The sequence below is a fragment of the Grammomys surdaster genome, unplaced genomic scaffold, assembly GCF_004785775.1.
Source record: "Grammomys surdaster isolate TR1022 unplaced genomic scaffold, NIH_TR_1.0 134, whole genome shotgun sequence".
NCBI lineage: Eukaryota > Metazoa > Chordata > Mammalia > Rodentia > Muridae > Grammomys > Grammomys surdaster.
The window spans coordinates 2,472,715-2,496,159 of NW_021604592.1; the positions used below are offsets into that span (position 1 = coordinate 2,472,715).

Consider the following 23,445-nt stretch of genomic DNA (forward strand, 5'->3'; position numbering starts at 1 on the left):
TGTTCACAATCAAAATACATGTATGAAATTGTCAAAGAATGTTTTTTTACAAAGAGGATAAAGTTTGTACTAAAAAAAAAAAAAACAGAAAACAACAAAAAGAATAAAGTCATTTAAGGTGGGGGGGATAGGGAGGGTGTGAAACTTACCAAATAGATTTCCTAAACTTGCATCCATTTTAATTTCAAATACTTGAGAAATAACATAGAAGGTCAGTAAGAATACTGCCACAGCCACCACCAACTTTGCGGCTCCTGGAAAAAAGACAGAAGCAACTCAGCATGGTTTTATAAACTAATGAACGGTACTTCTGCTACACAGATACTACATCCCTACAAAAGCATAAAGATGAATATAGTTCTATTTTGTCATCCCCTAGTCCTTAATGTTACTGGGGTTACAATGACTTTACACACCAAGTCAAGGGATTTTTTTCCAATCAACTCTCAGAAGGAAGACCCGAGATGCCTGTCTAGGGGGATTTGGAGGGGTGAGGGGGTGGGGTATCAGCAGCTAGCTGACCTCAGGAGTCTTGGTGAATGGAACACTGCCACATGCCTGCAGGACTACATGCTCCTAATCGTTCTAATCACTAAAGAGCAATGCTGTCCAGGGATACAAAACACTAGACCTTCTGGAGATGCCAAGGCCAGGACATGCAGGAAGGAAAGAATTGACGAGAGAAATGCAGCAAGTTTACTGTCCTATCACCAAGCCATCTCCTGGAGCTCCCTAACCCCACGGGGAACCACAAACACCACCTTCCTCCTCCTGCCTAGTGCCTAGGTTAAGACAGGACTTTTCCCCTGAAGGGCAGGCTTGGAGATCACAGTTATTGGCTGTGTGATAAGCTCTAGGAGTTGCCTGCTCCCCAGCTTTTAATTTTGTATCTTTAGGGTGTCAGACTACCTTTTAATAACCATCATTGCAACATCTGCTTACTATGACTCATCTAGCACTCCTAGGCAACACTATGGAGCAAATCACAAAGTGCAAGGTAAAAAGGGAGTGGCCCAGTGTCAGAAGCTTCCCTCTCAACCTCTGGACTTCAGAGACATGGAGTGTTTATTCAGAAACAGAATTAATATATTTGTGTCTTAGCCAATCTCAATTGCTCGCTCATACTAATGGTTCAGGTTTAATCTCTATTGATGGGAAAAAGGTAGATGAAGTATGCAGTTATCCAACCTTAAAGAGAAAAAAAAATCCCAGAGATGAAGCAATACCCTAAGATTCCAGATAAACGGATGGCTGCACATGGACAGGACTGAAAGCCTCCCCGAGAAAACCTAGTGTCCTATACAGTACCCCATTCTAACACTAAATGACATATTCTTCTGTCAAAAATCAACACAGCAGGTAAGGAAAAATTTAAAAAAGAAAAAAAAGATCATCTAACCTTATAGATCCAAAAAGAATGGTCTATATTCTAGGAGGGGAGGGGCAGGAAGAAACTGAAGACGTTTGGAAAGACCGCCAGAGCCTCCTCAGTACTATCTAGAGATACTCTATTCATAGCCGTACGTGAGGGGAAGCTAGCAAAATCTCAGTACCTGCCTCCCAATTTGGTTGTGAATCTAAAACCACACTAAAAAAAATGACTTTAAAAAAATTCTACTAATACAGGAATGAAAAAGGAACTGAGTATGTCCAACTGCTTAATCCTTCTCTCTTCCACCCCCTCACTTCTCCCTCCAAAGTCTGCTTCCTGCTTTTTAGAGGGACTACTAACTGACTATATTTTAATATACACGTGAGCAAAATTCCATTTGGTTTGGACCGCCTTCTCACGAAAAGCACATGTATGCTCAATAGACAAATGACTATGGCAGATGGCACACACAGGTTTTAGCAAGTAAGATGTGGCTTGAAGGTGACAGATGCCAGGTGAAGGTGATCACATGCTAGGTCAGATGTGTTTTTAGAGCAGTTTTAGATTCACAAACAAATTGGGAGGAAGGTGCAGAGATTTTTCTAGCATCCCCTCACGTATAGCTATGAATACAGCATGCTAAGCCTCTCCCTTACTTTCTAGCAGTCATGGGCATTTATAATTGGGGATAAGCCCCCACTGTCGCCTAAAGCAGACGGATGAAACTTAGACTGTTCAAGGCTGAACTTGCTCAGGGTCCCACTAATGGGGCGTTTCCCTTTTTAAGATTTCCTTATCTTACTTCACATGTCAGTGTTTCTGCCTACGTATACACGTGTATACATGTGAATGTGCATGCCTGGTGTCTGTGGAAGTCAGAAGAGGGTGTTAGATCCCCTGAACTAGTTACAGATGGTTCAGGTTCAGAGTCACCGTGTGGGTGCTGAGAAGCAAACCTTGGTCCTCTGCAGCATGAGCATCGAGTGCTCTCAGCTGTCGCTCCAGCCTCAGCACTGAGTCTTAGAGCAGGGCCTGTTCACTTACACTGGCCTGGAACAAGAAAGAACGAGATGCCCCAAGAGACAGAAAAGTTAGCAGCAGAGACTCTCGCCGTCTCTACAGTGGTAGCCTCCGGGAGCTTGCTACAGAATATGGTCTCTAGGGTTGGTCCGAACATCTAATGCTGACCTTGGAAGGAGCTTAAGATATCACAACCACAATCCCATTCCTGACTTGTTGTATCATTGCGTCTTACTTCTAGCCACTGACAGCACTGCTTTGAGTCTGTTCCCACACTTATGAACCAAAGATCATTACATTTTAGGCTAAGTGAGCCTCTCAAAGCAACAAGAAAGAATTTCCGTTTAGGAGATGTTAATTAGTTCAAAGCAGTGAACTCATAACTAACTGTCCTTTATAGGACATTAAAGGCCCCCAGACCTATGCCAAGAAAAGCACAAACACAAGAACTAGCTGATGAAGCTAATTTAACTAAGTGCATTTAGAATTATGTGCAAAGTAAGAACTTGCTCTGGTCATCGCACTCGAACAGCGTATTTAAAAATCCTCAGGAGACCGAGGTTACAAACCATCCTGCTGAACTTAAGAATATACAGAAACAAATTGCTAAGCAAACAAAACAGGAGTGTGACCTTTTTTTTAAGAATACAATCTCTTGTTTCTGGAGTCTTCTTACCCCACAAGTGTGTAGCTACTTAGAAATGACGCTCTGTAACTTCAAAGCAGAGAGAGTCTAATTTATCATGTTTTTACAAAAGCATGTATAGCAACCTTCAGTTAACTTGGTTTAGTAATCATGGTGTTTGATCAGCTCTGCTTGATTCTACACAACTGTAAGAAATTAAAAACAGCTGTCTGCCCATCTACCTTGACTTTGGGCACCTTTGATAAATGACTCTAGGAAAATACTGGGTTTGCTTGTAAGAAAGTGACAATTAAGAAGAAGACTAATTATCTTGAGATTGGAAAAACAACCTGTTTTCTCCTGTAGCACAGAGTTAGCAGAATTCCTCAGAGTAAGGTGCTTTTGGGAGGGGCCTTTGGCTGAAGGCAGCATAGGAGAAACATGTTTTCACTTTTAGGTAGGGAAAGGCCAACTGAGGATTGATGGGTCTACCCTTTAAAAACGCTTACCAATACCTATATTAATACTATGGACATCTACCAACAACTTTCAATGTAAATAACACACTACTTCATATTACTTTAATATCCTGGATTCATACCTAGACTAAAAAAAAAAAAAAAATCAAAGCAAAACCACAGTTTAGGAAATTCTTCATGTACACTACACTTAACTTCACACAGGAGAAAGTTCCACTTTAGAATTCCTTTTTTTTTAACTTAGCAAGAAAAAATCATTCTCTTCATTTTCAAACTATCCTTTGAGTATTTTATATGTACTATTAGACAAATATGCTTACCACACTAAAAAAGTAAATGTTAATATTTGGCATAATTCCAATATGGCAAATCTACAAAAATGTATGTAATATTTACTAAGTGTACAAGTAGTGATTTGTTGACTACATAAAATGAAAAGGCTAAATATGATTTAGTTTATTTCAGCCTGGTACTTAACTTTCCAAAACATTACAGGTATGATGGCACCTGAGGCCAGAAGATAGCTTAAAACCAGTTTGGACTAGGAATCAAGAAACTCCCCCAGCTCCCAGAGAAGGAAGTTGGGGGGAGAAGGATGAAAGCTGAAAAAAGAATTAATGAATCATATATCCTCTCCTTCAGCCGTTATTGAGCAAACAGGTTATAAAATAAATTATAAAAAAATAAAAATGATTTTCACTGGATTAAATATCTTACCTGCTACCCGCATTTTTGCCTTCTTACTCTCTGGCACTTCTCAGAAAGAAGGTCCTAAAATCAAAAGGAAAGGCAAACACCATGAATTATACAATGAATATTCCTCCCTTAGATTGAGGTTAGTTTAGGATAGATATGCCAAACTAGTTAAGTAAATACCATGCCATATTTTATCACTGGCCACTCCTTCTCCTGGGCCATTAAAAGAAGGCAAAAGAACTTGCCTTGCCTGAGTCTCCTGCTTGGCTGTGTCCTTTGCTCCCATGGATAAATAAGCAAGGCCACGAGCCATCACACCTGTGCCTACAGAGGGTGACTGTGACCCTCAGCGATCACACATCCGTGAGGAACCCGGGTACATGAGGTCAATAGCGCTTTACCAACAGACACCATTTGTAGAAATGGAGTTTAGATAGACCACCAGTTCATGCCAACACAGGATACATAAGAGCCAAAGATAACCTGCAAGCCCCACTTGCCCAAAGACAGACAATACTTAAAATGTAGGGGGCTATGACTCTTGGGAAATAACAAGTCACAAGTTTGTGTGCCCTTAAACAAGTTTGTTTGCACTGATCAGCTTGATTGGAGGTGGGTGGGAGGTGCACAGGCAGGAAATAGGTCAGGATATATGCTTGCACCTGACTGAACCTAATAGGAAATATGTTGGACTTCAAATTTTGCCTTTTTAAGCCTCTGCAAAATGTGGCCATTTTCTAGGAACCCAGGCATGGACTTAGCCAGAGTCCATCCTCCTGGCCAGTACTTAATTAAAGCTTGCTTCAAATTTGGCTCAAAACTGTGGTAGGGGTCTTATTCTCGCTGGTGAGACTAACAAATTATGTATGTCATTTTTTATAACATAATTTGGATATCACTGTTGTAAGCATTCACAGCAAACTCTGGATAGGAACTATTCTTTGATATTATTTTACCAATTGGCAACATAGACTAGAAAAAAAGTAAAGACAAGCCATGTGTGTGTGCTTCTCCTTCCTACCAAATTCAAACTACATGAAACGCTTACTTAAAATGGAACTGATAAGTAAGACTTTTATGCCAAAACCACACCCACATTCAACCAGACAACTTCAATCAACGTTTTGTAAAGAAACAGAATTCAAACGGTTCTGTGTAATAGATCCTATTAATCAGAAATACATTATGTCTCTGATCTCTTGCTCACACATTGTGGCACACAGGTTCCCAAACACAAGCGTGGACACACACTAGCACACACACACACACACACGCATATGTACTGATTTAATAATTCACAGATAGTCCCTCTTCCCCCAAAATGACCTTTCCCTGAAGGGCGCTGAAAAGAATATCCAGTTTTCCTATTCACTGGAAAAAGCAGTCTGGTGGAAAGCCTACGTGGTCCCAACCCCCCATGTCTTCAGCTGGCTCCCATTCTTCTGCAAAAGCTAACCTGAAGCAAAATACACCAACACTTTAACTGAGCTGTTCACTATTGGTATTTTTTTTCCCTTTGTTATCTATGTGAACAACATCTATACAATAGCCGAAGTCAATACTATCTACTTAAAGTCCTTAGGCACCAACCAGAATTCTAAAAGAAGAGATACTGAAGTATTCACAAAACTTCACATAACGGGAAGAGAGGCACGCGATGGGGGAGTGACTCGGCTCCTCAAAAGAAAAACTCCGACGGATTCTAAATCCTCTTTCGGTTTCCAGTAAAATTGAACTCTGCGTTCACAACACACACGTGGCTTTCCTCCCCTCTCGTATGCCAAATAATTTCCCTCCTGAGTGTGGCCTAGGAAAATGTCTTTTAAGAGGTGATAAGCAGCTGGGTACCAGACACCTGAGGTGCTATTTCAGCTTCCATTGCTGGGGAGACCACACCTGCATAATTAGTCGCCAGCCTCCTGCTTGGCCTTTTCTGCTTCTAAACTCTGTAACAGGCAGCTCTGTAAGCAACTATGTTTGTGAATGCAATTGTTTTCCATTAAAATATCTTAGGGAATTAACATTTAGAAAAAATTTTCTCTATTAAAAACCTCATCAAAATGCCTCGATCATTAACACATCTTTAATTAATTTCCTTAATTAACTTTCTTGCATCTTTAATGATGCAAAAGTGCAAATCCGAAGAACAGGAGTACTGAAATAGATTTTAAGGGCAAAGTAAGGTGTTTATGATGCGCTAACTCCAAACCATACCTGGCTGTTTAAAGAACATTTGAAGACACAACAATCTGAGGTGGTGGAAGTAACAGCACAGGAAGACAGACGGCTGGCAGTCAAGAAGAGATAGGTCCAGAGACAATTAAACACAACAGTACAGGAATAAAAAAGTCTCAGCTAACGATTCAGAAGGCTAGTCTCCAGGCAGTAAGTCAAAGGACGTAAATGTTCTGAGTCCTCAGTGAAAGGTGGGATACAAAAATTTGAACTAGTTTCCAAAACCAGAATATTAGTAATAAAGAGAACAGTCTTAGAACAGAACAAAATGCAAATATTCTCCAGCACTTGGGAGGTGGAGACAGGCAGATCTCTGAGTTGAGGCCAGCCTGATCTACAAAGCGAGTTCCAGGATAGCCAGGGCTATGCAGAGAAACACACTGTCTCTCAAAAGAAACAAAAATGTGAATATTAAAATATTCAAGACAGGATACTTAAGAAATTCATTGCTCCAAAAGTGATGGCATAGTCCAAAACAACTTTCAGCATTTTAAATAAGAATGCTAAATGAGAGGTGCATATGTCACCTGAAAATACAATCAGTAAGGCCACACTGACCCGAAGTGTGTGCATACTCGGGGCCTGAGAGTAAAGAAGAGAGTCTTAAGGTAGGAGCTCTGGGAACCAAGCCCAATTTTCTGGATGTTTTCATTTAAACAGTTCTTTGAGCCCAACTACCTAGATTGGTCCAATTTAATACAAGTTTCTAACTCAAAATTAGGCTGCTATATAAGAAGGACCTGTCTAGAATTCATTAAGATAAGAACCAACAGTAACAAAAGCACAGGTCACAGGTCCAACCACAATCCCCATTCCTTCATTATAACACTGTTCTGTATCAAAGAAACAAGCCAGAGAAACAATTACCATAAAAACAATTACTGTCTGGCCAGCCAGTCCTCCCACCAACCGGCTAGTCTAGTAGTCCTAGGTACTGTGCTGGCCTTACAGAGGAAGACAAGGAGGTTCCTAAAAGCAGGAAAGACGCTCACAAACATTGTTCCATTTCTCCCCACTGCACACTGATGTACTCAAGACCTTGTTGACAAAATACCACGTCAATCAACTTGGCTCTGGCAAATTGCTCTGGGAATTGCTAATCTCTGCTGCAAACTAGTCACTCTAGAGATCTGACAGTTTGTCAAACTGACTTAAGTTCAAGTGTTAGAAATCCTACTACTACCTCAAGAGAAATAGGATGAAAGAAAATATGCATACAAATATATACTATAGCATAATACTGAAAAAAATTAATTCAGACAAAAGAAAATATTATGGATTATATTTCACAAAATAGAGAACCACCATTCACCTTATTCCAACTTTAATTCAGTGCTGGCCAAATAACAATCTTAACCAAACCAATTAAACTCAGATGATTCCAATATTCAAGTGGGCTGGGGCTTTTCTTTTGTTAATTTAATTTTTTATTTTATGTGTATGCATGCTCTATAGGTGTGTCGGAGCATTTTGTGCATGCAGTGGCCCACCGAGTTCAGAAGAGGGCATCAGATCCCCTGGAACTGGAATGGCAGAAGACTGCGGGTTTGAACCCAATACCTCTGTAAAGAACAAGTGCTCTTAACACCCCACCTCCACCCTGGCCACCAGCTCTTTCCAGAGCTGGAGTTTTCAAGAGACTAGGTAAAAAACAGGTCAAACTACAAAACAACAGACATAGACTATACTTAAGGCCAGTCTGTGAAGGCCAATTCCATCCTGATAGGGCCTTAAGTCAACACCATTCAGTAAGTGTGTGAAAGGACCCACCTGGATGATTAGCATCTGAACCTACACTGAGGGAGGTGAAGTGCCTTCCTCCAGTAGGGCTCCAATCCAGACCTGATGTGTCAAAAGTATCTCCTCAGACATAAGAGTTTCCATACTATAGCTCCTGAACTCCTTCCACAAGGCAGGATTTAAGAATTATGCTAATTATCTGTTATTATAGACTCCAATTTCTCTTTCCCCTTGCAAGAGGCAGAAACCTAACCTACCTTTTCTGTGTCATTGCTAGCCACTAATAACCTTCCGTGAAGCTTTGTCTGACAGGTCACAGGACTCTCCTCAGTCCTGAAGGCCTGCTGAAGAGGCAAGATGAATTGCTGGGGTTCCACATTCAGTCTGCTAGCATTAGTTCATTTCCTTTCTGCCCAACCACATTTCAACACAGCTGCCTGTGCTTCAGTCATGCCTATGGAATGAAGTCTCACAAAATGCCACAGGCTAGAGCCCAGAAGGCTCCCACAGGGTAGAACGCTATGGTTCCTGGGGAGTGGTACACCTAGAGAGGACAGGGAAACTCTGTTCCCCTTCCCACACCACAACCTCTGTAGCTGCTCACCAGTGTCATTTCTAATAGCCTGAAAGCGCGGATAGTTAAGTAGAAACCACTCAAATTACTTGAGCCTCAGGAAGCGGTTGTGGGGGCCCCAGTTCATAGCTGGTCCAAGTCCAGCAGACTCATATGTAAAAAAGCAGCCTGGACTTGTAATCGGCATCTAAATAGGGAGAGGTAGTCTCGAGACTGAACCCTCAACCCACTGACTGCTGTCTCCAAATAGATCAGAGGACACCCACCTGGAATCTGCTGCAAAGGTCCTTTGTGTTCTGGAAGGGAGAATTCCCATTACCCTTTGAGGACACATCTTTTGCTTTTATCATGGTGTTGGAGTAGAGGAGGAAACACTGGCTTTTCTGATAGGGAAACTCTGCTCTCTGCCTGTCTTTAGGCTGGAAAAATACTACGCTGCACAGGCACACTGTACGATCAGGTCTGCTGGATGGCAGCTTGCCAACTGCAAAGCCTGGATCTCTCAGCCTCTGGAGCTGTGTGAGCCCATTTCTTTTTCCGATAAATTGCAATATATATAATAAATCCCATAGCGACAGAAATGTATACAGCTTATTACATAGAACTTTTATCTATCTATCTGTAGACCTACACACACAAACACACACACACACACACATATATACATATATATACATATATGTATATATATGTATATATATGCATATGTACATACCTATCACCTCTACATCATTTGTTTTTTCAGATGAACTTGGACTGATGAAGGCATTGTCAAGCTTAGAAGGTAAAATGAATTTTCATCCTCTGAGCATTTAATGTCCAAGAGGAAAATGGGTTGGTACTGAGAGCAACAGAAGTTACATTTAAAAGAGTCACTAGGGTAGGCACTCTGCTAAATCTACAAACAAATGTGCACTGCTAAAAACAAGATTCAAACAACAGGTACAGTGGTGCACACCTTTAGGCCCAGCACTGGGAAGGCAGATCTCTGTGAGTTCAAGGCCAGCCTGGTCTACATAGTGAGTTCCCGGACAGCTAGAACGGCTAAAACTAAATAGGGAGACAATGTCCCAAATTTAAAAGAAGAAAAAAAGGTGCAATTCCATACAGCTCTATCCATGTGACGATTGCCAGGCAAAAGCCCAGAAATTTTCTGTATAAAAGGTGCTCTAGCATCAAGTCCCACAATTCCTACTCCAGCTGTACATCCACATCTGGATGGAACAAAGTTGGAGGGTATAACTACACGGGAGCTTTTGGATTTCATTGTTTTTCTTCTTGTTGAGATAGGGTCCTATGATGTAGCCATGGCTGTCCTAAAACTCACTAAGTAGATCAGGCTAGCCTGCAATTCAAGAGATCAGATTAGCTCTGCCTGCCAAGTGTCTCCCAAGTGTACCAACTGTGTTTTTAAAAAGTTTTATTTATACAGACAACAAAATCTGGGTTTCATACCATCTTCATGTTTCACGAATTCAAATTTTATTTTTCAACCTACTCTGAAAACATGATTCTGCCTTAAAGACTATACATGCTTACGTATATGGTTAGCTGAGCCTCAAGGAGTAATTTGTTTAATTAGAAAAAATAAAATAGGCCAGGCAGTGGTGGCACATGCCTTTAATCCCAGCACTTGGGAGGCAGAGGCAGGCGGATTTCTGAGTTCGAGGCCAGCCTCGTCTTCAGAGTGAGTTCCAGGACAGCCAGAGCTACACAGAGAGACCCTGTCTTGAAAAAAAACAAAATAAATAGATAGATAGATAGATAGATAGATAGATAGATAGATAGATAGATAGATAAAAATAAAATATAAGACTGAAAAATACAGATGGCTTCCATGGAAAGAGTGTTGACCAAAGACACGTGTACCCTCCATGAAAGGAAGGAAGCCTGTACTCCATGAAAAGCAGAAGGAATCTAATTCAAATGGAAACACCTTTACCTTCCTATAGCTGGAGCTACTTGCTCACAGCAAAGGCGGGAGTGAGTGAGTCTGGACTGTTTCCAAACCCATAGCTGAAGACAGAAAGACACTGACAGAAATGGTTACTAAGTTCTGCTTCGGTAGTGGTAAGATTACAGTCATGGAAACAATGTAACAGCACTCTTCTTATGTGCATGCTGATATGCCTTTGTTGAGACAGGCTTTAAAAAAGAACGGGTAACTGTGTATCTGATGCTTGGCCAACTTGTATAACCTAGCTCTTAAAGACATTTCCTAGGCTGAGGAGGCTGACCAATTGATAAAGCACTTGATGTCCGTGCATGAGGACGGAACCCATGGAAAGGCAGATGGATCTCTTACAGGCCAGACAAATTTTGGAAACAAACAAAACAAAAAGCAGGTAAGAAGATTGTATCTATTGGAAAGGAGCATCAACATTTAAAAATCCAGTATGAGGACTGGGGCTCATGAGCACAGTCAGCAGAGTGCCTGCCTACCACACACAAAACCGTGGGTTTGATCTCTAAGCACCATAAAAATGAGACGTCATGATGCATGCCTGCAATCCTAGCGTTTAGGAGGGAGAGATGGAATGGTGGTTTGAATAAGAATAGCCCTCACAGGCTCCTGTAGCTGAATGTTTAGTCATCAGGAATGGCACTATTTGAGAAGGATTAGGAGGCCTCATTAAAGGTAGTGTCACTGAAGGTAGGCTTTGAGGATCCCAAAGCCCATGCTAGGCTCTGACTCTTAAGTCTACAGGTCAGGATGTAGTCCTGGCTACTGCTCCAGTGCCATGTGTGCTAACACATTCCCTGCCATGATGACAGTAGACCAGACCTCCGAAACTGTAAACATGTCCCCAATTAAATACTTTCTAATATAATAGTTGCCTTGGTCATGGTGTAGCTTTACAGCAAATAGAACAGTGACTAAGACAGATGAGAAGATCAAACTTTCAAGATTATCCTTCACTAGAAAATGAGTAGGGCGCCAGCCTGGACTATGTCAAACCCTGTCCAAAACAAAAACAGGGAACAGCAGAACAAGGACGGGGCTTTAGCTCAGTGGTACGTCAGAAGCCTGGAGTTGGCTCCCTAGCACTGCAAAGCAAGAGCAAACAATAACTCAGTATGCAACATAAGCTGCTATTACTGTGTCCTTGTGAATTTTGTAGATGGATATTTTACAATAAACTAGGTAATATGGGAGGAGTTGGGAGGAGCAAAGAAAGGAAGGAAAAGGAAGAGGAGGAGCTAAGAAGGGAGGACCAGAGAGAGGGGAAGATGGTAGCCGATGTATGTGTGTCTCTAGCAGTGTAAGGTAGTTGTAATATCTAGGTTAGGTATTGGGTAACACCTCTAATGTTGTGGGCATCTTGTTAATTGATCATTACCAAACGCATAAGCCTTTGGTTAATCTTTAAGCATTAGAGTCTCATTTCTAGCGGGTACTCCGTGGATGGCAGAATGATCTGGGCTCAGCCCGGCCTTGTGGAGACAGCATGAGAGACTGGCAGAGACATCTCCCATGCTGGCTTCTCATGGGTAGCAGGGCTGGTGCTTTGGCCTGCCTGAGCCGCTGCATCGGGGAGAAAACACCACTTGTGGCCTCAGGCCTTACCTAGTCAGGAACATGGAGGCACCGTAACAAGATAGATTGGGTGCCGCAGTTTTAAATATTATCAGTAACAGAATTAAATAGATGGATTTTTAACGTCAAGTGATTTTAAAGACTAACACTAAATGCTTACTAGAGGTAGTAACTTGAAAAAGGATTTAAGCCGGGCAGTGGTGGCACACACCTTTAATCCCAGCACTTGGGAGGCAGAGGAAGGCGGATTTCTGAGTTCGAGAGTTCAAGGCTAGCCTGGTCTACAGAGTGAGTTCTAGGACAGCCAGGGCTACACAGAAAAACCCCCTGTCTCGAAAAACCAAACAAAAAAATAAAAAATAAAAAAATAAAGATGACCTACTCCTGGCTGCTTTGGTTTGTTTGTCTGAGTCAGAATTTCAGCTGCTAGCTCCTGACACCTCAGTTTCTCCCCTCCAGAATGCTGTAGCATGTGCCACCATGCCCCATCTCTGAATTTTTCAGTTATCTAAATCAGCATCTTATGACTTTTCTTCTTTTGTCTTCAGCAGTACAAAATGCAAATTGATTTAAAAGAGTATTAACATCTAAATGTGGGTAAGTGGAAACAAGTCCAGGGTGCTCCTTACTTCCCCCAGACTGTTACCCAAGAAATGTAGGAGATGAGGCAAAACAAGACAGCACTGGTGAGACTTCAGTGTCCTCCAAAGCCTGCCATTCATTAACTGTCCTTCTACCTTACTTCAAAATCGCTCTTCCTTGCTGGCAACCAGGAAGAATTCAGAAACCTGTTATCTGATCTCCCACAACCTGAATAAAGCTCCCTTCTCCTACAATGGCAAACGCAGCTCTAATACCCAAGGTCTCTACTTCAACACAGGTTAGGGAAGGTGTCCAGCCAAGGCCAAATTTGCCCCCAAAGACTTTAATGCAACAACAGGTGCTGAAGCTTGACAGACATTGAGTGAGAGCAGTGTTGCAACAGACAGCTCAGTGTTGGCAGCTTCCTAGTAGAACTCTGGAGAGTGCAGAATCCACAGAGACACCTAGAGTTCTTCCTTTCCTCTCCAGGCACCTGAGCTAGCCGATTACTGAAATATGCCAGGTGATCCGCATGCACTTGACAATGTTTTCCAACAAAACACTTAAGGGATTCAAAAGAAAACAGCCTTGTGTGTGCCCTTCAACCTAACAATATAACTAAGCAAATTTTTCCCTCTAAAGGATGCTCATTCACCAGCTGGGCTATTCTCCACCGACTTCTCGCTAGCACAGAAAGATGGACTCTAACCTGCAGACCCTCCATCAGGGTCCTGAAGGCCATCTGAGCTTTCCATTTTTTTGAACTCACAGCCAGAGTTCAGGTCTCTTTTATCAGAGTGCTGTTAACCTTATTACCATCACATCTCAAAACCATTCCACCCAGGAGGGAATGTCGTGTGTGTGTGTGTGTGTGTGTGTGTGTGTGTCGGCATATTGTCAATAAACAGGAGTAAATGAAGGGTACCAACTAACTGAAAAGAACTGATAAAAAGCTAGAGGTCAAATGGAACTGCCACACCTACTTCAACCCTGCCTGAAGTAAATATTTCAGTGACCTCCAAGACTTTCTATGAAGCCACTAATGCATAAATAAATAGAAATGGAGTAGACTGCATGACACCTGAAGAGATCTCTGAGGCAAACTTTAAAGCTCAGCCACCAGGACAATCTTCATGACAAACAGACGTCAGATAAGTCCACCTTTCATAAACTCTTATAAAGAGTTTACATGGTTGAACATCGAAGAAATTTATTCTGTGTGTGTGTCTGTGTATGGTGTTTGTGTGTGTACATGTCTGTGTGGGTGTGTGCATATGTTGGCAGGTGTGTGTGTGTGTGTGTGTGTGTGTGTGTATGAAACCAGACATCATTGTCAGGTGTCTTCTTCGATTACTCCCTAGATGGTCTCTCATTGAAACTGGAGATTACTCATTAGGCTAGACTGACCAAGCAGAGAGCCCCAGAGATCCTCTGGCAAGCAGACTGAGTAATCTCCCAGCCTTCGATATAACTGATTTTTATATTACATCCTAACCCTCACAACAGCATACAATAACATTACAAGAGAAGCCCTAAAACCTTAAGACACCTAAATAGGTATATTGTTAATTTTAAGAAATGCACTGCTATTTCCATTAACAGTCTAAATACAGAGGCTTCCAAACACGTTTGGTTTGTTTGTTTGTGTGGTTGGTTGGTTGGTTTTGTTTTGTTTTGTTTGTTTGTTTGCTTGTTTTTAGTAAAATACATCCTATCAAGTTCTTTGAAGGCCTCAATAAAGTGTTACCCACACCAGGGAGGTCAGAATCACTAGTGTGCCTTTAACAAGCAAATGTGTCTGCTACTGCTGACCTGCAGGATCAGACTCCTCAGAGTAGGCATTAAAACCCTGCATGTTTAACAAGCTCTTTTTGGGTGATTTAGGTCTCTAAGGCTTAGAGCTGAGGGCTTCAGGATTACAGCACACAGAAAAAGTTAAGAAGGGGAAAAAAAAATAAAAAATGAAAGCCAAGGCAGATCTAACACAAAATCAAACCCCAAAGTCCAACTCCTAGGACAGGAATTTTCATTATTTTCTGAATGGAAATGGGTCTGGCAGTCCCTGGACTGGGTCTGCCAGGTGGCAGAGGGAGGGGCAGGCAGGAAATCTGGAGACTGGGGTGAGGAAAAGAAGAAAGAACTCTTGTTTGTCATGCTTAGAACAGACTCTAGCTCAAACTGTCTCCTCGTTTTCTTACAGATCTTTTCCACCACAGAGCAGCATTTTGTTTAGAAATCCAATAGTCACTTGACAAACTGAAATGGTCATTAGAGTTCTGGAACCCAGTACAGAGACCTACGAAATAGCATTTAGTTTTGCTTGGTCCTTTAGAATTCTACAGCTGCTTAAATACCTTAATCCTATCCTATTAGGAGAAAGATGGACGGGCAGACAAATATTATCAAGGAAAATGACAAAGGGTAAGTGTGCTGACAAGTCTGACAACCTGACTTCAAGGCCCAGAAAGAAAAGCAACTCCTACCAGTGGTCCCCGATCTCCACAGTGCGCCATAGCCAGGGCCTTGACCCCACCCCTAAATATGAAAAGAAAGATAAAAATAAATTTCTTTTGAGAAAAGATAACAAAAATAGAAAAATAAGTTTGACCTATAGGAGGAACAAAATGGGGCATCCATATACCAGCTTACACTCTGTTGGAGTTTTGTTTTATTTTTGTTTCTAAGAAAGAAAACAAGGAAGAACGAGAGGGCATAAATTTCCTCCCAGCGTGGTGGGATCTTCATTTCCTGTAACTACTTCACATTACACTTGACAGGGATTAACAGCTTCTTAATCTCATGTTTCAGGATTCCCCTGCCCTTCATTCATACCTAGGTCAAATGTAAAACTGAAGTACACCAAGGTTCACAGAATTCAGCGGCCAAAGCACCCCTGAGAAAAAGTGCTTGAACAGGGTGGGTCTATCTGCCCAAACAGAAAGGCAGGTCAGCAGCCATGGGCACAGAATAGAAGCCACATAGGTAAAATTTTATCAGCTAAAACAATTTTACAAGCTTCTATTTTGATCCTAACCAATGCCCTTCAAAACTCATCCCAAGCCCACTAATTGCAGGTAATGCATGGTGCCATTAGTTTACACAGCTGATCCCACGGATCTGCCTTAGTAAGCCTGAAAGAGCTGTGAGGAAAATCAACAGAACTCTCTGCTAAGGATGCTCATGCAGCCACTGAACTATCACACAAGATGCTCAACAGCCTTACCAAGGGAGGGACCAAAACAGAGAATGTGCCATTGAAAGTCTGTGCCTGCCTCTCTGGTCTACATAATCCCATCATTCTGTGCCGCCCCATCTCCACAGCCATAGGGACACAGAATGTCACTGGCTAGAGGAACTCTATCTTGCCCTTTAAGTGATTACTTCTTCCTACAAAGAAGAATTTTTTTTCCTGCTGTAGTAAGCATGATGCTCTTATACCTAAGTAACGAGTGAAGACAGATAGACAATTCAAGTTTGATGCGTCTAGCTGTAACTTGCCGGAAGTCATCAGCTGGTTGTTATAATAAGTAGAGTATATGTTTTAAGAATCTATGAAACAAACCTAACTAACTCTTACATAAAACTAAAAACCTAGTAAACTGCTGGAGAAATCACCGGATGAGCAACCTCCAGAAATGGGGTGAAGGACAGCAGGGCGAGGGATGCTAACTTACCTTTTCTGCCACTTTCCTGGTTAGTGGCATCAGGGACGTTATTAACTTTACTTCTTCATTAATGGAGATTTCTCTGTGCTCCCTAAAGCACTGTATAAAAAATAATGTTTTCAAAGACTTGGAAAATTTAAGTCTGTCACCGGTCCTTTCCGGAATGCACAGGCCGTGGGGATCCGCCATTATCATTCAACTTTACTTCCTACCTCAGGAAATTTGTATTCTAATCTGTAAAATCTGACCTGTGTGAGGAGTTGTAAAAACTTAATATGCGCTAGGAAATACTGAGTAACTCTAAGACGGTAAAGATGCAAATTAGAGATTTTGTATGCATGGATTTCTGCCTATAAAAAACAAGGTAAAAGTTCTATCAGATAGTAGTTCAAATATCTATCAGATAGATATTATAGGGATTAATTATGTAAATTGAAGCTGACGACTTCCCGCGAGCTACAGCTGGATGGATCGGTCTCAAATCGTCCATCTGTCACTCATTATTAAGTATAAGAACGCTGACCATCATGCATACTACAGCTGTGAATACAGCAGAAATAAAAATAAAATGAACAGCGCTCATCAAAAGCATAGAACACCTATGTGTTCACTTGCAAAAGGAGAAAGCAACGCCAGCTGGGCAGAGATGCAAACTTTACGAGTGAGTCAAGGCGGTCCAGCACAGAGTTCGAATCCACATGACCGTCCATCCCATCCAGTTGTTCGGCAACACTCAACCTGCAGGATACCGACCAGGAGGGGCAAACACGGGCTTCCAGGGGCAGCCCGAGCCCGGTGGCGGCCGCGACCCAACGCCGGGTGCAGACGCCTCTGAGCGGGCCGCGATGCTCCGCACGGCCGGGCGCCGCAGCAACCCAGACCCGCATCGGGCTGCGAGGCAGCCGGCTTGGTGCTCCGCTCCTGCCTCCACGCGCCCAGCCGCGCCCAGCCCCGCCGCCTGCTCGAGCCTCACCCGTCTGCGGTCGCGCCTTCAGTCCTGTCGGAGGCCGACGGGAGGTGCCGCCACCACCACCGCCGCCGCCGCCGCCTCCCGAGCGCGCCGATAGCGCCGATCGCGCCTCGGCTTCCTCCGGCTTCGCCTCGCGCTCGCCCGCTCCGAGGAGGAAGCCTGCTAGTCCCAGGCCTCCTCCCACGCTTCCCGCCGCGGCCAAGGGGCTCGGCGGCCACGGAACCGCGCACGCCCCCTGGCGGTGGAGGACCGAGCCGACGCTGGGATGCTGGGAGGAAGGGCCACAGCCACCAGGATCCCCGGTCGCGTCTGCGACTCAATCTGGACTTGCCACGTGGGAGCTGCGGCGTCCACAGCTAGGAGCTGAATGGCACCCGGGGAGGAGGGAAAATGTGTCAGCGCCTCCCCTCTTCAGTCACACGCACACAGAATCCCAGCCTTTCAGGCGGTAATTTGAAATGACCAGTCTCATTTTAGAGTTGATTCAAACTAGGACCATAGAGACTCTTCACTTGACTCCTGCAAACTAGGTAACTGATCACAAAAATCCTCTAGGCAGGGGAGTCATACGAATTCTGCAATTCTGAATAATCTATCCAAGGGGAAGAGTATTGCTTGCTTGTTGCATGTCAATTTCTTCTTTCAAATTATTAGCAGAATGAGGAATGTTTGTTCTCATCTGTTAGGAACTTTACCTTTTATCAAGATTTTATGGGTAACTGGAAATTTTACACAAATTTTATTATGCACAATCTAAGAATACAATATTTCTAGTTTCAATTATGTATGTGAATAATTAGCTGTTAACTTATTTCTTTGGAAATCGGGATAATTTATGGCAGCAAAAATTAAATTGTAATGAAGTAATAGGGTTTGAGTAAAGCAATTATGTTATCAAATTTCAACTTTCCCCCCAAAACATAAAACACACAACCTAAAAAAAGAACTATGAATTCTGGCACTTAGGGCCCAGGAAAGAAAAAGAAACAGGAAACAGCTGAGCTAAATTCCAAACACTTGTATAGGCCTTTGCCTTAGTTACTTAGTTGCTGTGAAGAAATACTATGACCAAGGCAACTCTTATGAAAAAAACAAACAAACAAAAACCATTTAATTGAGGGCTTTCTTACAGTTTCAGAGGATTAGTCCATTATCATCAAGGTGGAAAGCAGACAGGCATGAGACTGGATACCTAAAGCTTAGAGCTTTAAGTCATGATCCACAGGCAACAGACAAAGAGTAGACATTGCTGGGCCTGGTGTGGACTTTTGAAACCTCAAAGCCCACCCCTAGAGATACCCCTCCTCCAACAAGGCCACACCTCCAAATCCTTCTTAAACAGTTTCACTAACTGGTAACTAAGCATTCAAATATATAAATAAACCCATAGGGGAGAGGGGCATTTGGTTTTTACAGTAAGTAAAACCATAACACTTAATGTACACATGCCTCCCTTCTAGTTCCTGTATACCACTAGAAGAATTTATGAAATCACTTGAGTGGGAAAAATAGGTTCCTGTTTGGGAATGAGCTTTTCCTCTGTAATTTAACAGACTAGGAAGGAAACTATATTTGTCACATTCTGATAAAACCACTCCTGAAGCAATGCTTGTTTCTAACGTTTGTTTGATTTCCCGTTTCCAACACACAGTAAGATAAAGCTCAGAATCCTTTCTTTGGTCAACAATAAAATGGATGAATGACTTACAACCAATATTGCTTTGCTTTGACTCATTGAGGAGACTAGTGCCAAACCATTCCTAAAACATGTGCTGCCCGGTGTGTGAGTGTGTGAGAACCTGTGTCTGTGTATATGCTTTGTGTTAAAATGTAGAATATATATATATATATATATTTCTTACTCAGTACGGGTTGTGATTTTTTTTTCTAAGTCAAATAATCACTTCTTTAGAATGATTGTGACTTAGCCTGTTTTGTGGAAGAGTTGGGTTTTATTTGTCTAGGGTAGGTAGGCAGGCAGGTGAAGTGCTCAGGATCTGTGATCACAGTCAAGGAGACTGCAGGAAATGTTACAGCTGTGGGAGGGACTAACCAACCTGATATCACTGTGTGTGATAATAACAGGCAATGATCACTTATGTTCTAAAGCTACTGTTGCTTGTATACTTGCTGTGTGCCAGCACATGTCTGAGATCGTTACATCTGCTTATTCATCTAATCTTATAAATACAGAGGAGGAAGGGAAGGAGGAGAAGGAGACTATGCCCAAAGTCAAAGTGCTAGGACCTCACAGAGCCAAGCTGCACCCCACATGAGTAACTTCCTAGTCCCTCTCTTTTGCTTGCTTAAAAAGAATATTCATTGTTCATGCCTGGTGGCACATACCTTTAATCCCAACACTTGAGAGGCAGAGAGAGGTGGAGTTCTGTGAGTTCAAGGCCAGCCTGGTTTACATGGTGAGCTCTAGGACAGCCAGGACTAAATAGAGAGACTCTGTCTCAAAAAATGAAGGAGACGGAGAAGGAGGAGGAGGGGAGGAAGAAGAAGGAGAAGGAGAAGAAGAAGAATCCTCTATTTAATGCATGTGGGGTTTGAGATAAAGCTCCAATCTGTAATCATAATGTACCCACTTAGAAGAGTAGATCATATATAAACATGGACACCAGTGATCCCAGTCACCATGTAAAGTAACTCAGACCAGGACATTGAATGATGAGAGAGTACCATGTGGGAGGTCGGAGAATAAGTATCTCCAAATCATCCCAGTAACCCACAACAAGGCACTAGTGTCGGTGTGCTGCACTGTGCATTCTAACCTCTTATGGTTTGGGTTAGTGTCCCTAAAAACATGTGTTAAAGTCTTGGTTGCCAGCCTGTGATGCTGCTGGAGAACGTAGGGCCCTGTAAGAAGTAAGAACTCCTTGAGGAAGTTAGATTACTGAGGGTCATTAGGAACCCAACCACTTCCTCTCTCTCATTTGCTTCTCTGTCACTGTGACCTCCTGCATGGTATTTGAGTTTATAATTCAATGTAAACATTTTGATATATTAAAATAGCCCTACTGGCCAGCTCCTGCTATGAGGTTCTGCCTTGCCACAGGCACAAAAAAGCATCAATCTAACCAACATGGCCACAAACCTATAGCAAGCTGAGCTGAAATAGATCACACCTACTTTGTGTTGATAACCTCAGGAAATGTATCCATCGACAGAGAGCTAACACAGCTCAATGAATCACCAGTGACTCCAAACCATGCCAATAGACCTACCCAGATGAAACAACCCACCACATCCTGACATAACACACACTTGTTTTGTAAGTTCTGGGGTGGTTTTTAAGATAGTTGTCAATAATGTATATAACCATAGATTTTATGAGGAGTAGAAGCTGGCCAATGCTAGGATCATGATTACTCTAAAATTATGTATATGTATATGTATATGTATATGTATATGTATATGTATATGTATATATATGCACTAACTGTAAGGGGTAGCCAGAAACTCATCTTGCTTGAAAAAAAAAATGGAAAGACATGACCTTTTAATAAGAAATACAGAGTAAAAGTAGCCACATATACTGGGTAAAATATAAAACACAGGTGTAGTTTAGAACTCTGATTTAGAACTTTTTTTTTTTTTTTGGTTTTGTTTTGTTTTGTTTTTGTTTTTCGAGACAGGGTTTCTCTGTGTAGCCCTGGCTGTCCTGGAACTCACTCTGTAGACCAGGCTGGCCTCAAACTCAGAAATCCTCCTGCCTCTGCCTCCCAAGTGCTGGGATTAAAGGCGTGCGCCACCACCGCCCGGCTTGATTTAGAACTTTTATAACAAAATACATTTAGAATTTCTAGCTTCGTCCACACAATAATCATAAAAGAGAATGTTGGCAGTTTTCACAGCACTATAATTTTGATATGTACCCAATACAGTACACAAACTAAGTGGTTTAATTTGCTGTGATGTGTGTCCGTGTGTGTGTGTGTGCATGTATGTATAAAATTTACTTTTGCATAAAGAGCATACTTAAGTTTTCAATCAATTATCATTTTATTAACATAAAAGAAAATTCTAAATACTCTAAAACTTTGATTATTTAAATGATATAATGATATCATTTTCATTCTACTTCTAGGGTATCTTTTAGTGTGTGAAAACAGCATTTGTGTCCACATTATAAATTAAATTAGGTGATACAGTGTATAACAATGACCTACATCTGAAAATGTATTCAAATAGTGACTACAAAGTAAATTCCCTGCTCTTGAAATTATTTGCAAATGAATGTTACAAAAAAATTAAGATTATCAGTAGATTCCCCCCCAAAGGCGCATTTCTGTAAACATAATTTGTAAAATATTACTTACCTCCTAGGGAATTTTCTCATTTAATGTCATGGTTTTACAATGCCTTAAAAAAGGTTTATATGATAGTGTTACGTGTGTAATGAAAAGAGATGCAGAAACTATGGATCAGATTCTACACAAAAGCCGGGCAGTGGCGGCGCATGCTTTTAATCCCAGCACTTGGGAGGCAGAGGCAGGCGGACTTCTGAGTTTGAGGCCAGCCTGGTCTACAAAATGAGTTCCAGGGTAGCAAGGGCTACACAGAGAAACCCTATCTCAACCCCCTCTCCCACAAAAAAAGATTATATACACAGAGAGAGACAAACGTACATATGTGCACACTCCAAGATACAGGCAAACACAAATGCAAATACACAGAAAAACAGGCACTTGTATATGTATAATATTATTCGTGGTCTATAAGGTATTTTAAAATGTACATTTGGAGATGGTTAAGAATGTTCAATGCTATTGTAGAGGGCCTGGATTCAATTCCCAGCACCTATATGGCACCTCACAACCACTTATAACTCTAGATCCAGGGGCCTGAACCCTGGCTTTCAGCTTTTGAGAGTACCAGGCATGCATGTGGTACACATACATACATACATGCAAAACACATAAGAATAAGTACATCTAAAAATATTTTTTATTCATATTTGTCAGACTTTTAAAATAAATGCCTTAAGAATTTTCACGGCCATTAAGCAAATGGGAAAATGTGACTACACCTTTGACAGTCCTTTAACTCTCAGTAAATAAAATTAAGTAAGCCTCAAATCAGCTAAAAACACTTCTGTCCACATTCCATTAAAAAAAAAAAAAGATTCAGCTAGAAAAAGCTTCACAGAAAAAGCAACTGAACAAATACTGGATAAAGTCGTGTTATCCTAAGACATAATTGCTTACCTCTGCAACTTCCTTTCTGAAGAAGGTAGTATGGAAACCCTTTAAGCACAAGAGAACTCTGGCTGACTGTGCTCTTTTTATTAAACATTAACTTCTCTAGTTACAATGCATTCCAATGTGCTGTTTGCTTTGCAAAGCAAGATGGCAGAAAGATGGTGTAACAAAATACCACCCAATTGTTAGTATTCCTTTAAGATCGTTCTCTAGTGAAATTGCCCGGTCATTGCAGACAGATTAGCAACAATGTGGAGGCCAAAATCCCATGTGTTCACAACAGAGCTAAGAAATGCACAAGTAACAAAACAGAGATAAAATAAAACAAAACAGAGCTTTCTGTTCTGCTGTTGGGCTCCTCTGGTCCAAGTACGGGTTCCATTTGGGCATTCCGCACTTTTAAGTTTGTGGAACCTTTTTCCAACCATGGTTAGTTCAATTTCAGCCTGTCCTAAGAGTTTAGATAGAAATCCTGGAACCCTGGATGGATTGACTTTCAAATGCTGGCATTATTTCATTTGTGTGCAGCATATCTTTCCTTGATGTATGCTTGTATCCTAAATATGAAACAGGAATCATTATCCTTTTCTGGTTGCTTTTTAAATTGCTTTACAAATTCTAGGTCAATGTCCATTACAGTGTCTTCTTTGCTTCCACTCCATGGCAAGAGAATTCACATCCATGTTCCTCAGTGTCTCTGGAATTTGCATCTTCCACAATGTTGTTTCACTGGGGCATATTA

The 23,445-nt window shown here is 41.7% G+C and overlaps 1 protein-coding gene across 2 annotated transcripts in view; it reads right to left on the bottom strand.

The window, feature by feature from the left end:
* The window catches only part of Fam3c (family with sequence similarity 3 member C), a 55,497-nt gene extending 32,771 nt beyond the window's left edge, over positions 1-22,726 (bottom strand). The window contains exons 1-3 of one of the 2 annotated variants that reach the window (XM_028762649.1): positions 22,710-22,726; positions 4,214-4,267; positions 150-254 (exon numbers count right to left, since the gene is read on the bottom strand). In XM_028762649.1, the coding sequence (XP_028618482.1) occupies positions 150-254; positions 4,214-4,226 (118 nt within the window). In that variant the 5' untranslated portion in view covers positions 4,227-4,267; positions 22,710-22,726. Of the gene's footprint in view, positions 1-149; positions 255-4,213; positions 4,268-17,499; positions 17,598-22,709 lie in introns of those variants that run through there. The other variant, XM_028762648.1, reaches the window with a different exon arrangement.
* Positions 22,727-23,445: the final 719 nt, after the last annotated feature.